This window comes from Colius striatus, chromosome 2 (assembly GCF_028858725.1).
Source record: "Colius striatus isolate bColStr4 chromosome 2, bColStr4.1.hap1, whole genome shotgun sequence".
NCBI lineage: Eukaryota > Metazoa > Chordata > Aves > Coliiformes > Coliidae > Colius > Colius striatus.
In genome coordinates, this window is record NC_084760.1 from 121,143,301 (window position 1) to 121,156,383 (window position 13,083).

The 13,083-nt window shown below is 55.3% G+C and overlaps 1 protein-coding gene across 2 annotated transcripts; it reads left to right on the plus strand.

Moving 5' to 3' along the window:
• The first annotated feature begins 14 nt into the window (after positions 1-14).
• LOC104551957 (two pore calcium channel protein 1) lies at positions 15-12,568 on the plus strand. Of its 2 annotated transcripts, none has more exons than XM_061990533.1 (19): positions 15-536; positions 1,401-1,483; positions 3,037-3,151; positions 3,802-3,930; positions 4,074-4,190; positions 5,250-5,368; positions 5,549-5,650; positions 5,732-5,858; positions 6,851-7,052; positions 7,700-7,844; positions 7,999-8,184; positions 8,603-8,667; positions 8,909-8,996; positions 9,299-9,368; positions 9,936-10,155; positions 10,478-10,568; positions 10,805-10,918; positions 11,279-11,397; positions 12,097-12,568. In XM_061990533.1, the coding sequence occupies exons 3-19, from the start codon at positions 3,062-3,064 to the stop codon at positions 12,240-12,242; spliced, it is 2,130 nt and encodes a 709-aa protein (XP_061846517.1). In that variant the 5' UTR covers positions 15-536; positions 1,401-1,483; positions 3,037-3,061; the 3' UTR covers positions 12,243-12,568. The 2 variants fall into 2 exon arrangements, with proteins under 2 accessions (XP_061846517.1, XP_061846516.1); XM_061990532.1 differs by lacking the exon at positions 15-536 and adding an exon at positions 1,110-1,181.
• The last annotated feature ends 515 nt before the right edge of the window (positions 12,569-13,083 follow it).

The following is a 13,083-nucleotide window of genomic DNA, read 5'->3' on the forward strand; positions in this document are numbered from 1 at the left end:
CTTAAAACACCAAAAGCCACCCCGGGGAAAGTCGGCGCTTCCGTGGCAGAGGCAGGGCCGGCTGCAGCGGGCTGGGGCACGGGCTGCGGGGCACGGTGCACACAGCCCAGCCCCTGCACTGCAGCCCCGCTTCTACCGAAAACACGGAGCTCGGGGCTGCTCGTTTGGCTCAGATCGGCGGTTTGTGGTCACGAAGGGAGCAGGCAGTGTCTCCCTCAAACGTGTGCAGCTCCGCGCCGCAGTTCAAACCCGCACGGCGCGCTGGAAGGGGCACAAGGCGGGAGCAGCCCCTCGCTCCCACCGAAGGAAACACGCCCCGTGGAGCTGGCCGTCGGGGGGAGAGGACGGAGGAGCCCCTGCAGCCGCCTCCTCGGCTCCTTGTGCCACGGGCAAGAAGAAATGGCGAGCCCCAAGCACAAGCATCCCGCGTTGAACCTGCCCAGCGGGACCCTCCCCACACGCACGGCTCTTTCACTGCCCACGCCTGGCGGCTCTCCTTGCGCTCCTCAGAGAAACGAACACAGGCACGGCTCTCGGTCAGCACTTGAGCACGTTTAATGTGGGCAGCGGGCGCAGGGCAGCGTGCCCCGGGAGCGGGCGGGGGCCAGGCGCGCACGGGAACGCGGCCGCCGGTCCGAGGCGGGGCGGCATCTCGTCACGCGAAGGGCGGCAGAAGCGCGGCTCCTCCAGCAGCACCGGCCCTCTCCGAGGCGGCTCCGGGGCGCATCCCGCTCCTCTCCGCGCTCCGCCGAGGCCAGGCCGCTGCAGGACACAAGGGGCGGGTTGGCGCCGGGCTCCCGCGGCCGCGGCTCGGGGCAGGGAGCGGGGCCGCACCGGCTCAGGCCGCCTCCAGCTGCTGTTGCGCGGCGGCGAGGCGGCGCTGGAGCCGCTGCTGGCGCCAGCGGAGGAAGCGGCGGCGGGCGCGGGCCGCCTGCCAGCCCACCAGCACCCCGGCCGCGAACGCCAGCAGCAGCGACCAGCGCACGACCCGCGGCCGCAGCGCCTCCGGCCCCATCCCCGCGGCCCCGACCGCGCTCCCGGCGCCGCCCCCCGCTTCCGCCGCGCCGGGGGCGGACCCGTGCGAACGCGGCGGGGCCGGGCCGGGGCGGACCCGTGCGAACGCGGCGGGGCCGCGGCGGGGAGCAGCGCCTGCCCGCGCTATGGCGGAGGCGGCCTCGCAGGTAGCGCGGGGGTGCGGGTCCCGCCGGGGAGGATGGGGGTCGCCCGGGCTGGGGCTCCATAGCAGGAGAGGGTGTGCGAAGCTACGGCATCCCGTGTGCCGCTTCTCGCCTATATAACGGTCCTGGGTGAAAGGGACCTCCTTTGAGGTCTACTTGGAGTTTATGTCAGGTTTCCCCACCACCTGATGGGCTGTCTTGTGCTTTTTCCCCCTTGCACAGGATCTGCTGCTGGCAGCGGCGTTTGTCTCCGATGCTCAGTACAACAGGAACATTCCTTTTAAGACCTCGCCGGAGGCAGTCAGGTAAGGAGGGCTTTGTCCCCTCAGACATCTCCAGCATCACGCTGGGGGCAGCTAGGCTGGGGTGGGGAGACAGCCACAGCTGTGTCCAAAGAGCACCAGGCAGCACCAGCCTTTGCTGGCTGCTGAGAAAGTTGGGTCAGTGGGATGCAAAGAACTGGGTTTCAGCTGCAAAACGATTGTCAGGTGGGGCTTAGTGCATCTACATGTTGAGGATGGGAAAGGAAACAAAAGCTATGGAGTGTTTTTGCCAGAGGGAGAAAAGATACTGGAGTCTTTCAAGACTGAAGCTGTAGCACTCTGTGGGAATGAAGAGTCTGGGAAGCTTGGTCAGTTCTCAGCTGTGTGGATGGGGGTGCTGGAGTGTGGCAGTGCTGGGGGTGAGCTGCAGGGTTTCAGGAGCAGGGGCTGGAGGGTTGGCCTGGGGCAGAACAGCTGGTGCCAAGTGGTCCTGGTCATTTGGCAATGGGTGACACCAGCCCTCTGAACACCAAAGCTTCAGCTAGTCAAAGGAGTGTCTGGCACCTCTGCTCAGGGGTGCTTCAGAAAGAGCTGCTGGGGCAGGAGTCATTAAAAGCTTCTGTTAATTGATGATGACTTGGGGAATTCTGCTTAAGGCCATTTTGCCTGCAACAGGGACTCTCTTAAGTTTTAGGTGATGGTAAGAGGCTGAGCAACTTCAGAGAGGTGACTTCACTCAGCTTTGGGCTGCTTTAGGCAAGCTGCTCCCTCGTGTAAAACTAATGGTGGCTAGTGGAGAAGGGAGAAGCAACACAACAGACTGCTAGCAAGGCCATGTGTGAGCATGAGTGACCCCTGGGTCCCTCCCACAAATCCCTTAATTCTCATGTCTTTATTGAATAAGGTGGTTTGGGGATCCTGGAGACACAAGTAGGATTAGGTGTGTTTGTTCCCAAGGATGTGAGCAGGAGCGTTGCTGTAATGAAACAGGCTGTGTGCACGGAGCAGGTGCTGGAAATGAGCAGATCTTACCTGGTACTGAGGGTCTAATATATCCTCTGTGTCATCACCTGCCCCACAGCCTTTGTGCATGTGGTTACTGGGCAGATGGGATGAGTGTTTGGCAATACTGGCAGAGAAGCTGTGTGCTCTGCAGCTCTGCTCCTGCCCAAAGGAGCCACTGGTGTGTGGCATCATGTGAAGCCCTGTGGGAGATTCAGAGGTGGATGTGTCTGTAGCTTTTGGTAGCATTCAGCAGAGGTTTTGCTGCCAGAGAGGACAGAACTCTGCTTAAGCTCTGTGTTAAACCAAAAAACAGTTCATTTTGCAACTCCACTCCTCTCTCTGATGGCTTCTCTTATCTCTTTGCTTTTTAACTGGCAAAGAAGGGGTGTTAGATAACTAATCAGGTGTCATGGGGATAGCTGAGCTTAGCAGAAGTTTGCACTCAAATTCAGGAACAAGGCAAACACAAAAGCAAAGCAGCCTTGGCAAATCTGTGTGCTGCAGTCTTAAACTGATGCCTGTGTTCTTCCAAGATGAGTTTGATGAGCACTGAGGCCTTTGTTTACGGTGCCCCCACTTTCTTTCCCCAGACTTTACTACCTCTACAACCACTGGATGATGCAGACAGCCACCTACTTCTTCATCTTTCTCATCCTGTCCCTTGCAGTGTTTGAAGAACCTGCAGTGTATCCACTCCCCTTCCTGGTAAGTTTTCAGTGTGGAAGCAGCAATACAAGTAGTATTGTGTTGAGTAGTGTACTACAGGTAGTGTAGTGCTTGGTAGAGCCAGCAAGGCTTTCTGGCTTGAAGCTGGTTATCAGAGGTGTGAGATAATTGATGCTGATATTTCTGTTGCTGTCTTTGAAATGGGAACACAAAAGAGCCCAGGAGCTAGCCAGGGACTGTGGGAGCCATTGTGGCCTGCAGACAAAGTCATGTTGCTTCTCTGCACCTCAGAGAATGACTCCAGCCCTCTCTGAGACCCAAGTCCAGACTCCTTGTCTGAAAGCAGAAGCAGAGCGTTGCCCTTAGGACTGACTTTTCTGTAGCCTTTGTTTGCTCTGCACGAGCGTGTTTACAAGAGATGTGCTCCTTCAATCCAAGTACAAATTTACTGGCTCTGACCTGCCCATGGCAGGGGATTTCACAAAAGGAAGCCTGAAACTGTGTGTCAATACCATATATGTGAGCCTGTAAAACAACTGCCAGCAAAACCCACTGCCAAAACGTTTATGCTGACTCTGCCTGGGTATTCTTCTTTGCCCATACCCCAGCCTGAACATCCCCCTCATCTGTGCAAAGAGGGCTTGGGCTGCTCCTGGTTGTCCTGATGTGGGCCCCTTCTCTCTGTGCAGGTCACTTCCCTGGTGGAGGTGTTGTGCCTTCTGGTGTTCTTTGGCCGCCTGACACACTTTGCACAAGTCACCCCTCGCAGTGTTTTCTGGAAGGACACCAAGAACATCTGCATCGTGGCTGCGGTCCTGGTGAGTGTGGCCGAGGCTGAGGCGCCTCTTTGCTCCTGTTGCTTTCCTGGTAACACAGTCCCAGTGTACAAGGGACATTCCTGTTTCAGCTAAGCCTGTTGTCCTCACCCTCAAGACTCGTTTCCAACGTTGTGCTCCTGCAGCTGTCCCTGGCAGACCTGGCCATATACGCAGTGCTCAGGATGTACAGCGTGAGGAGCATTCGATGGTCAAGAATCGTGAGGCCCATCTTCCTCATCAACTTTGCAGAGAGTCGCCAGGTAAGGAGGAGGTCTGGTGGGATGCACCCTGGCTCTGGACAGCCTGCTGCTTTCTGCTGCATCCCCTGTGCCTCAGAAGGGCTTTGTGCAGTTTAGGTTCTGGTGAGTGGAAGCTTCTCTCAGAGGTGGCCCAAAGGAAGAAACTGAGGTGGAGAAAAGGATGTGTTAGCACTGGTGCTGCTTGGGCTCTGTGTGAAGGACTGAAAGGCTTCTCCCTGTACACATGGGCTGAGTTGTTGCTGGCCAGAGCCCTCTGCGTGCTTGGGGCTGGAGTGAGAGCTTCACTCAACACAGTGCTGTGATGATTTAGGGAGGATGACTCTTAAAGTGTAAGACTGCTTGGAGAGGGAGAAATCTCTTTTGGGCTGTGCTTAGTCCAGCCTGTGTGGAGGAGCAGCCTCTGTTTGCAAGCAGAGTTAGGTGTTGTCCTCAGGAGGTGTCAACACGAGCAGTGCCACAGATAAGAACTGTGTCTGCCTGGGTCAGGGCCAGGTTACTTATTTCTGGGAGTCCCCTAGGCAAACAAGCACAAGTGTCGTGCTGTTGTCAGCAACTGAACTTGCAGTCCAGATGGGTGATTTGGACTCTGATTCCTCTTGTCATGGTGAGATCTTTGCCCCTCTGCCCAAGACCGTTCTGGTCCTGACTTCTGAATGAATAAACTCCGGTGGTGTGGAGGCCTGGGGGAGGGAGCAGTTGGACTCTCAGACTCAGACTGTGTGTTTTGTGGCCTGGAATGAGGGGCTTCTGTCCCTGAGCAGTCCCCTGCAGCAAGAGCCTCTCAGCAGTGCCCCAGTGCACTCTGTCCCTTGGCTAGCTGAGCTCAGGGTGGTGTAGGCTTTCTCCTGTCCTCTCCTCAGGGGAACGAGGAGCAAAGGCCTGGTGCTCTTCCACGTGTCTTAGTGGAACAGAGCTGGCACATCTGGGTTAGAATCTCTCCTGCCAGATGACAGCATTCCACTCTTCCTGTCCCTATGTAGCTATTTGATGTGGATGGAATGGTGAGGGGAGGAAAACCAGGTAGCACTTGCCCTTAAACGCTTCCCTTCTCCCTGGCAGATCCGGAGAGCCTTCCGCAGCATCCGCAACACCCTGCCAGAGATCACCTACGTCTTCTTGCTCTTCATGTTTAGCCTTCTCATGTTTTCCCTCATGGCCTTGAAGCTGTTTGGTGAGAGGTGTGAATGCTTGTTTTGCTCAGAGCTGGGTGGGAAGCATGTGTGCACTGCTCTTGGGCTGGAGGCAGTCTGGCAACTCCAAACAATTCCTAGTGAATACAAGCACTGCTGATAAGTGCAGCTGTTGTGGTGGGACATGTGATCTCTGTGTTTAACTTCAGATTGTCCCTTTCCTGTTAGGAACCTCCAGACAGCAGAAGGCTTGCCCTATTTCAGAAACTACCTAGAGATTGTGTTTGACCTCTATGTGCTGGTGACAACAGCAAACAGCCCGGATGTCATGTATGTATGCTGAGCTCGGAGGCTGGCTCTGGGGACTGCTGCTGTCCTGCTCCTACTGGCAGTCTCTCTCCCCTTCTCTAGGATGCCAGCATTTGACTTCAGCTCGTGGTATGCCCTGTTCTTCATTGCCTTTGTCATCATCAACACTTATATCTTCATGTCTCTCTTCTTGGCTGTTGTGTACAACAACTACAAGAAACACCTGAAGGTAATGCTTGGAAGGGTTGAATTGTGGTTGGTGACTGCCTGCTGTTCTAGATAATCCTGTAAGGAAGCATCTGGCTTCCCCTTGGGAAGCTTCTGCTTCTGGAAAGGGTGGAGAAGGGGCTACAGCTTCTTGCCTTTGCTACTGCTCTGCAGATAACAAGCACAGGTCCATCTTTTGTATCGTGTGGATTGCTGGGAGTTCTGCTTGTAACATTTATCAGTGAAATGTCCTGTGAACACAAGAAGTAACAACAGATAGGATGCACATGTCACTGCATTATTGCTGGTAGAGGCTTAGTCCTGTCTCAAAACCACTGTCCACTGCAGGAGACTGTTTCCAGGTGACTATAAGCACACAGCACACCCTTCCTGCCACGGCGTGTGCTCTTAAGGCAGAGTAGTAGGAGGTCTAAGTAAATAAGAACTCTTGCTGCTTCTACCCAAAGTGAGGAGGCAGAGCCTGGTGCTTGTGACCAAAGGCTGAGAGCTGGAAGTTCCTGCAAGCTCCCATGAGGGGACTGGCTCTTTCTCAGTAAGCAGTCTGCTAAGTCTTCCCAGAAGCAGTTCTCCCAAGGATATAAGGTTCTTTAGCCTGCTTAGAGCCCTGTGCAGAAGAGGATCTCCTCTGATTGCACCAGGGTTCACTTTGGGATGGGAAGCGTTTGTGGACACATCCTCTTTGTTTCTGTGAGCTGTGGACGTGCAGATCCTGTGATCTTTGTCACCTCCTTCCTGTTAGACACTGTCCTTTGTCTCTTCTTCCGGGTTTCAGTGCATCTCCTGTCAGCAGTCGTCTCTTGATCCCTCCAGAGCGCTGTGCTGTGTGTGGCTGCCTGTGAAAGAGCATCTCCTCACCCCCACTGACTGCGCTGTACTCTGTGTCTAACACCACTCCAACTGTGTTCCTGTGACTCCCTTCCTATATCTCTGTGCCATGAAAATGAGGAGGGGGAAGGGTTCCTGCAGGTGCCTGAACCCCGGTGCTCTCTCTAGAACGAGATCCGCCAGCTCGCCTACATGAAGCGCCGCAAGATGATAGAGGCCTTCAACCTCCTGAAGGAAGAGGTGGGAGCAGGGGTGGTGGTCAGAGAAGCTCGCTGGAAGCAGCTGGTCAAGCTGGTGGCTCCAGATATCAGCAGCTCGCACCGAGAGCTGCTGCTGCGCATCTCGGACGAGGAGCAGAAGGGTTTTGTAGGTGAGTGCTGGGACGCTGCTGTGCTCGAGGGACTGGGGAGGAGCTGGGGCCCACGGGAGCCTGATGCTTCAAGGGTTTTGGCACCAGGACTTGTGGTCTCTAATGGATCTAGAGGGACTCCAGGCCCCTCCAGCTTGTTCAGGTCCTGAAAGGTTGCTTGTTCTGCCTGTGCTGTGGCCTGTGTCATGTACACTGTGGGCAGCTCGTCATGGCCATTTGACATCAGGTCAAACTTGCCATGGAGAATGAGACCTTTTGTTCTCAGCACAGGATGAGGAGAGCCTCCCTTCTTATCAGATTCCTTCAAGCAACCTGGCTTCCCACACATTCCTCTGGAGCCTCTTGCTCTGTTCCTGCTGGGGATGGGAGAGATGAGTCAGTCTCCTTGCGTTAAACTATGTCTGTCTTTGTGTTGGTGGTTGACCAAGGACTTGAGCCATTGTGCCAGGAGTAGGGCAAGAGAGGCTGCTCAGGCCCTGAGTTCAGCCTGTTCTGTGGTGGATGCCACTCTGCACATGTGCTTTTCCCACTGAACAGATACAGAGTCCAGACTGCTGCAGCTTGTGCACAACTAGGCTTGCATTTGGCAGACACTTGTCTGCTTGTAGTGGCAGCAGACTGACGTGCAGTGCTGTCTCCTCCTGCAGACAAGAAGTCCTTTGTCCAGCTGGCAGATCTGCTCAACATCCAGGTGATCACGCTGCGGATGCGCAGGCACCCGCTGGGGCAGTGGCTGCCCCGTGTGTACGGCTCGGCGCCCAGCCGCCTCCTGCGCGCCGTGGTCAGGCACAGGTGAGCCTCAGCCTTCACAGGCCTGCAGGGCAGGGCTGCTGCAGGCAAATGCTGCTCTGGGTGCCAGAGGGGGTTGGCAAAGAACTCCTGAAACAGCTGTGCAACTTCTGCCTTGGTGGGAGCGGTGACCTGGTTCCTCTTTTTGTCCCTGCAGGGCGTTTGTTTGGACCTACGATGTGATCATTCTAATCAATGCCGTCTTCATTGCTCTGGACGAGGAGATACCTTTCATTTCTTACTCAGAGTGGGTCTTCCTTGCATTGTACATGATTGAGATCTTCCTGAAGGTGTACACTTACGAACCCAGGGCGTTCTTTGGCAGAAATCAGTTCTGGAACTGGTGAGTGGGATGAGTGTTTGTGTGAAGGGTGGCGTGCGGGGCCTGTGTTCAGCTCCTCAAGAGCTGAAAGTCTCTTGGAGAGATGAGCTGCCTAACTCCTGTGAGAGGCTGTCATTAAAATGATCCTGTGCCTCAGAGGACGTGGTGTGCTTTCCTGGCCTAACTTGGCTCTGTTGGGCTACTCTTCCTTCCTGGCTCTGTGAACTCACTCAAAGGTGACCCTGCAGCACGTGTAGAAAATGACTTGACAGGGGAAAGCATTTTGCTAAAAGCTGTCCCACCTTCCCACCCTGCAAACAGATTGAGGTGATGCAGGGCTGCCTGGCACAGGTAGGAGGAAGAGGGGTCCCTACTTCTCTGCCACGTGGCCCGTTCTCTGTCGCCACCAGTCTAACAGCACTGCCTTCCCTCGTGCTAGGTTTGATACCCTCATCATCTTTGCTGCCCTGACTGCAACGATACTCAATTCCACCCTCAAGTCGAGTAAGTGCAGCTTAAGCAGTCTGCATGCATCTGGGAAACTCGGTGGTCTGGAGTCATCTTTTGTCCCCTCCTCGGGCTTGGGAGGCTTTGTGACAATGAATTTCCCACAGGGTTTCTAAGAACTAAACTGTAGCAAATAGTGTTTGACAAGGACATAATCATAGCAAAAGTAAGAGCATGCTCTGTCTCTGTGCTTCCCTGCTCGTGTTTATAACCAAAAACCTCTTGTTTCCTTTCTCAGCCACAAAGTACAACAGCCAACAGATCCTGGACATTGTCTTCATCCTCAGGGTCCTCAGGCTAATAAGGATCGTTGACAGCTTTCAAAGGTAATGAGGAGGATGGGACAGAGCAGTGGGGTTTTTGGGGGGCAGGCTGTGTCAGAAGCTGGCTCAGACAGCACCTTGTGTTGCTCTGTGTGGCTGCTTTGGCCTGAGCCTTGCCACTTAAAGCACCCCAGAGCCTTGTCGCAGCGTGCCTGGGATCAGCCCTCTTGCTACAGCCTCTCTGGAGACTTGTTATACAAGGACTCATGGGGAGCAGGATGCTGGATGGGATGTGATGTGATGATAAGTGAGTGTGGGCTTTGAGCCTCCCCACAGCAGATGCTGCCATGAGTTACTTGTTGCAGGTTCCGCGTCATCATGAACACCCTGATAAACATTGTACCCACGATGCTGACCTTCGGCGGGCTGACCCTGGTAAGAAGCCCTGCTGTCTCAGCTCAAAGCACTCCAGTTGTACAGGGATATGCCTGAGGTCTCATGCTCATGCTGTTCCCAAGAGGATAAATGCAAACCTCTGGGTGGCAGGCCTTTGAAACTGTGGGTGTCTGCTTCATTCTTGCTCAAGGCAGGTGTGAATGTGTGCAGAGGGGTCGGGTTCCTGCTGGTTGCTGGGTCAGGGCAGTCTCCTTTGCTCCATGGAAGCAGTGAGGGTGTTGTGTGACATCTGGGCATCACACTGTAAGGAATCAAACTGTCATTTGGGCAGGCAGCAGAATGAAAACCCCATTTCTCACATAACTTCCTAAAAGTAACTTCCGATACGATGTGAGACTGCTTCATTTCTGTGGATCTAGGCTGTAGTTCTTGGCTTATTACTCCTGCCTGCTAATTGCTCTTGAGTGTCTTGGGTCTCTTGGACTCTGGACTGCTCCTCAGCAGCTTGCTGTGTCTGTAGAAACTGGGAAACCCGAGGTAATTCTAAACCTGCCTTGGAGTTTGCAGCTGCCTGGGGAAGCTGGTGATGGGGGTTTCTCTTCCCAGGTTGTGTACTGTGTATTTGCAATCGTTGGCATGGAGTTATTCCATGGCAAAATCCAGTTCTTCCCTGCAAACTCAAATGCTCCTCATGCCCTGGAATGTGGAAACCCAGCTCTCAAGGATTCTCTCTTTGCTCGTGGGAAATACTGCAAGAACAACTTCAACAACTTTGCATCATCCTTCATTGTCCTGATGGAGCTCACTGTAGTCAACCAGTGGCACGATATCCTTTGTGAGGGAAGGTCCAAACCAAAGCTGGGTGGTCTGTGCTTTGCCCTTTGTACCTGAGACAGCAGAGAAATGGGCCCTGCAGAGGCTTTGTGCAGAGCCTGTGGCTGGGCAGCATTATCTGGTTCCTCCCTTTGCACTCCTCTACAGCAAAACCAGACCATCAGAAGGGTTTGGATTAGAAAAGCCCTTTAAGCTCCTGGAGTCCAAGCCCTCCCCTCACCTTGCCAAGCCCAAGTCAGGATACTGTTACTGTCAGGATACAATGGCCCAGATGCTCTCCTCCTGCAGCCCTCTTGCCCTTAACTCCATCACACTGTTTGCCACTGGATTTGCCAACGTGACGGTGCAGCCTGCCAAGCTGTACTTCATTGCCTTCCACATCGTCATGGTGATAATTATTGTCAAGTAAGTTTTGGTGTGCTCTCCTCTGCCTTGGAGGGAAGGAAAGGCTCTGTCCCCTGCCCAGACAGGCAGGGCATCTGTCCCAGAGGAGTCTCACCTCCCCTGTGTGCTGCCCTGACTTAGAGCTCGCAGAGAGGAGGGATGGGAGTGCTGGGGAATCTTGAGGCAGTTGATGCCCAAAAGCAGGGGGAAGGCCAGTAAGGAAATGCTTCTGTCTAACTGCTCATCACTTCTTTCAGTATCTTTGTGTCATTCATCTTGGAAGCTTTCTTTGTGGAGTACTCCTTAGAGAAGAGTGAAGTAGAAACAGCCATTGAACAGAAGATCCAGGAGCTGGGGATGGGAGTTCAAGAGTAAGCCTCCTGAAAAGGGTAGTGCTGGATGGATGTGGGACTGGAGGGGAAAGCCAGCCCCTGTCCCAGGGTGTGAGCTGAGACTCCTTTTCCTTGTCACAAAGTTCTTGCTCACCTGTCACGACCATGCAGGCTTGGCCTAGCTGTTGGCAGAGGGCTGCTTGTGTTGGCCTCACAGCTGCCTCCCTGAGCTCTTCCAGCCCAGGGCAGTTGCCCTGAGGATGGGAGGAGATGCTGGAGACTAACGCCATGGCTGGTGCTTGCCCTGCCTGAGAGAATCCATTGCTGCTGGGTACATGTGGGCCCTGGGGGTAGGATGTGCCCTCCTCTCCCAACTAACTTCTGGTGCTTCTCGTGCAGGGATGAGCTCCAGGATGAACAGCTCCTCGATAACATGGAGAGTGCAGAGCAGGACCTGGAGGGAGAAGGTGCAACAAAGCCACAGTTTAAAGGGCTGGTGTTTAAAATTGCCTCCAAAAGTAAGTGCAGCCCTACAGTGTTTTCTTTAAGAGGCCAGGACTCCGAACTGTCCCTGATTGTAGCCATGGCTCTGGGGAAGCTTCCTCGTGCTGCTGCTTCCTTTGGGCTACAAAAGCAGTGAGAAACCAGCTGGAGGTTTGAGAGGAGTGTGGATGCTCTAATGTTTGCTGTTTCCTGTTTGCTTCTGTAGCAACTTCTTTTCCTCTCTTCATCCTCAGCCCTCCTGTACACGTTTGTCTTCACTAGAGGACACTGCCTTGGTGGCTGAGGGTCCTGCTGTGGCCAAGAAGTCTGTCTTCTGTACTCCTTCCTCTATGCACTTTGCATTCCTCCTGAATGGTGAATATATGCTCCTTTGCATCTCTACTGGCTTTCTTGCTGTACCTTAGCAGTTTCCCAGGCTCATGTTTCTCAGCATGGCAGCTGCTGGGCAAGCATGGACACAGGAGAATAGAAGGGGTTTAAAACCTTAAAACAATTGTCTTATCTTTTACAAGTGCTCACAGTGCTTAACAGTAGAGGGGGTAAAATACCAGCAAACAGCAGTGGGGACATTTGTTTTCTCACCTATGTGGTGTAAAGCAGTGGGAGCATAAGAACTTCTTTGAGTAGGAGCTGCCTTAAGGTAGCCACTGCCTCACTTCTGCTGAAGAACAGGACTGGATGCTTACCCTGACTCTCTTTTTGGCCACCTGCAGGGTACAGGACGGTTGATGCTCTGCTCCAGCGTATGTTTGAGGCAGAGATACCCCTTGAGGACGAAGGCCCTTCACTTGAAGAGATCTTAAACTTGCCCCTCTCTGCTCCTGTCCCTAGTAATCTGACCTCTGAGAGTGCTGCCTGATGGGGGCAGTGCCTGGCAGCTGATCAGGAGAATAACCCTCGGCTACGTGGGGCTGGAGCGTGTTCCCAAGCAGCTCTTGTGTGCACATGGGACAGATTACACGGTGGAAGGAGCAGCTGAGGCTAGAACAGCTTCATCATGTAAAGGAGCTTTCTCTCATGTACAGTCTCATATAAGCGTTGCAAGCAGCCCCCCCTCTCCGTGCCGGGCAGAGCGGGTGTGTACGTGCCTGTGCTGGCTGTGTACCGCCGCGGGAGGCAGCAGGCTCTGAAACGCCTCCTCCTTGTAGCTGGAGCTGTGTCTCACAACCCTTTCTACGCTTCTCCGGGCCCATTAAAGAGCTCTGTCGCACACGGAGACGTGGTGTGAGAGGCTGGGGTGGGGGAATAAGTGGGTAGGAGAGGCGGGGGGCCGGTGGGGGGCTGCCCGCGCTGTGTGTCCGGGCGGCGGGGGGCCGGTGGGGGGCTGCCCGCGCTGTGTGTCCGGGCGGCGGGGGGCCGGTGGGGGGCTGCCCGCGCTGTGTGTCCGGGCGGCGGCGGGGGGCCGGTGGGTGGCTGCCCGCGCTGTGTGTCCGGGAGGCGGCAGGGGGCCGGTGGGTGGCTGCCCGTGCTGTGTGTCCGGGAGGCGGCGGGGGGGCCGGTGGGGGGCTGCCCGCGCTGTGTGTCCGGGAGGCGGCGGGGGGCCGGTGGGTGGCTGCCCGCGCTGTGTGTCCGGGAGGCGGCGGGGGGCCGGTGGGGGGCTGCCCGCGCTGTGTGTCCGGGCGGCGGTGCCGGCTCAGACCTGCCCGCGGCGTGGCGCGCTTGGCGCGGGGCTGGTTCCCGCCGGGCCGGGGCGCGCGGAG

Bases quoted from the DNA above. Each gene is read 5' to 3' on its own strand.
- LOC104551957 (XM_061990532.1), top strand. From the start codon at position 1,161: ATGGCGGAGGCGGCCTCGCAG. The intron at 10,156-10,477 runs ATATCCTTTGTG...ACTCCATCACAC, and splicing joins TGTAGTCAACCAGTGGCACG to TGTTTGCCACTGGATTTGCC. The intron at 10,919-11,278 runs GTAAGCCTCCTG...CTTCTCGTGCAG, and splicing joins CTGGGGATGGGAGTTCAAGA to GGATGAGCTCCAGGATGAAC.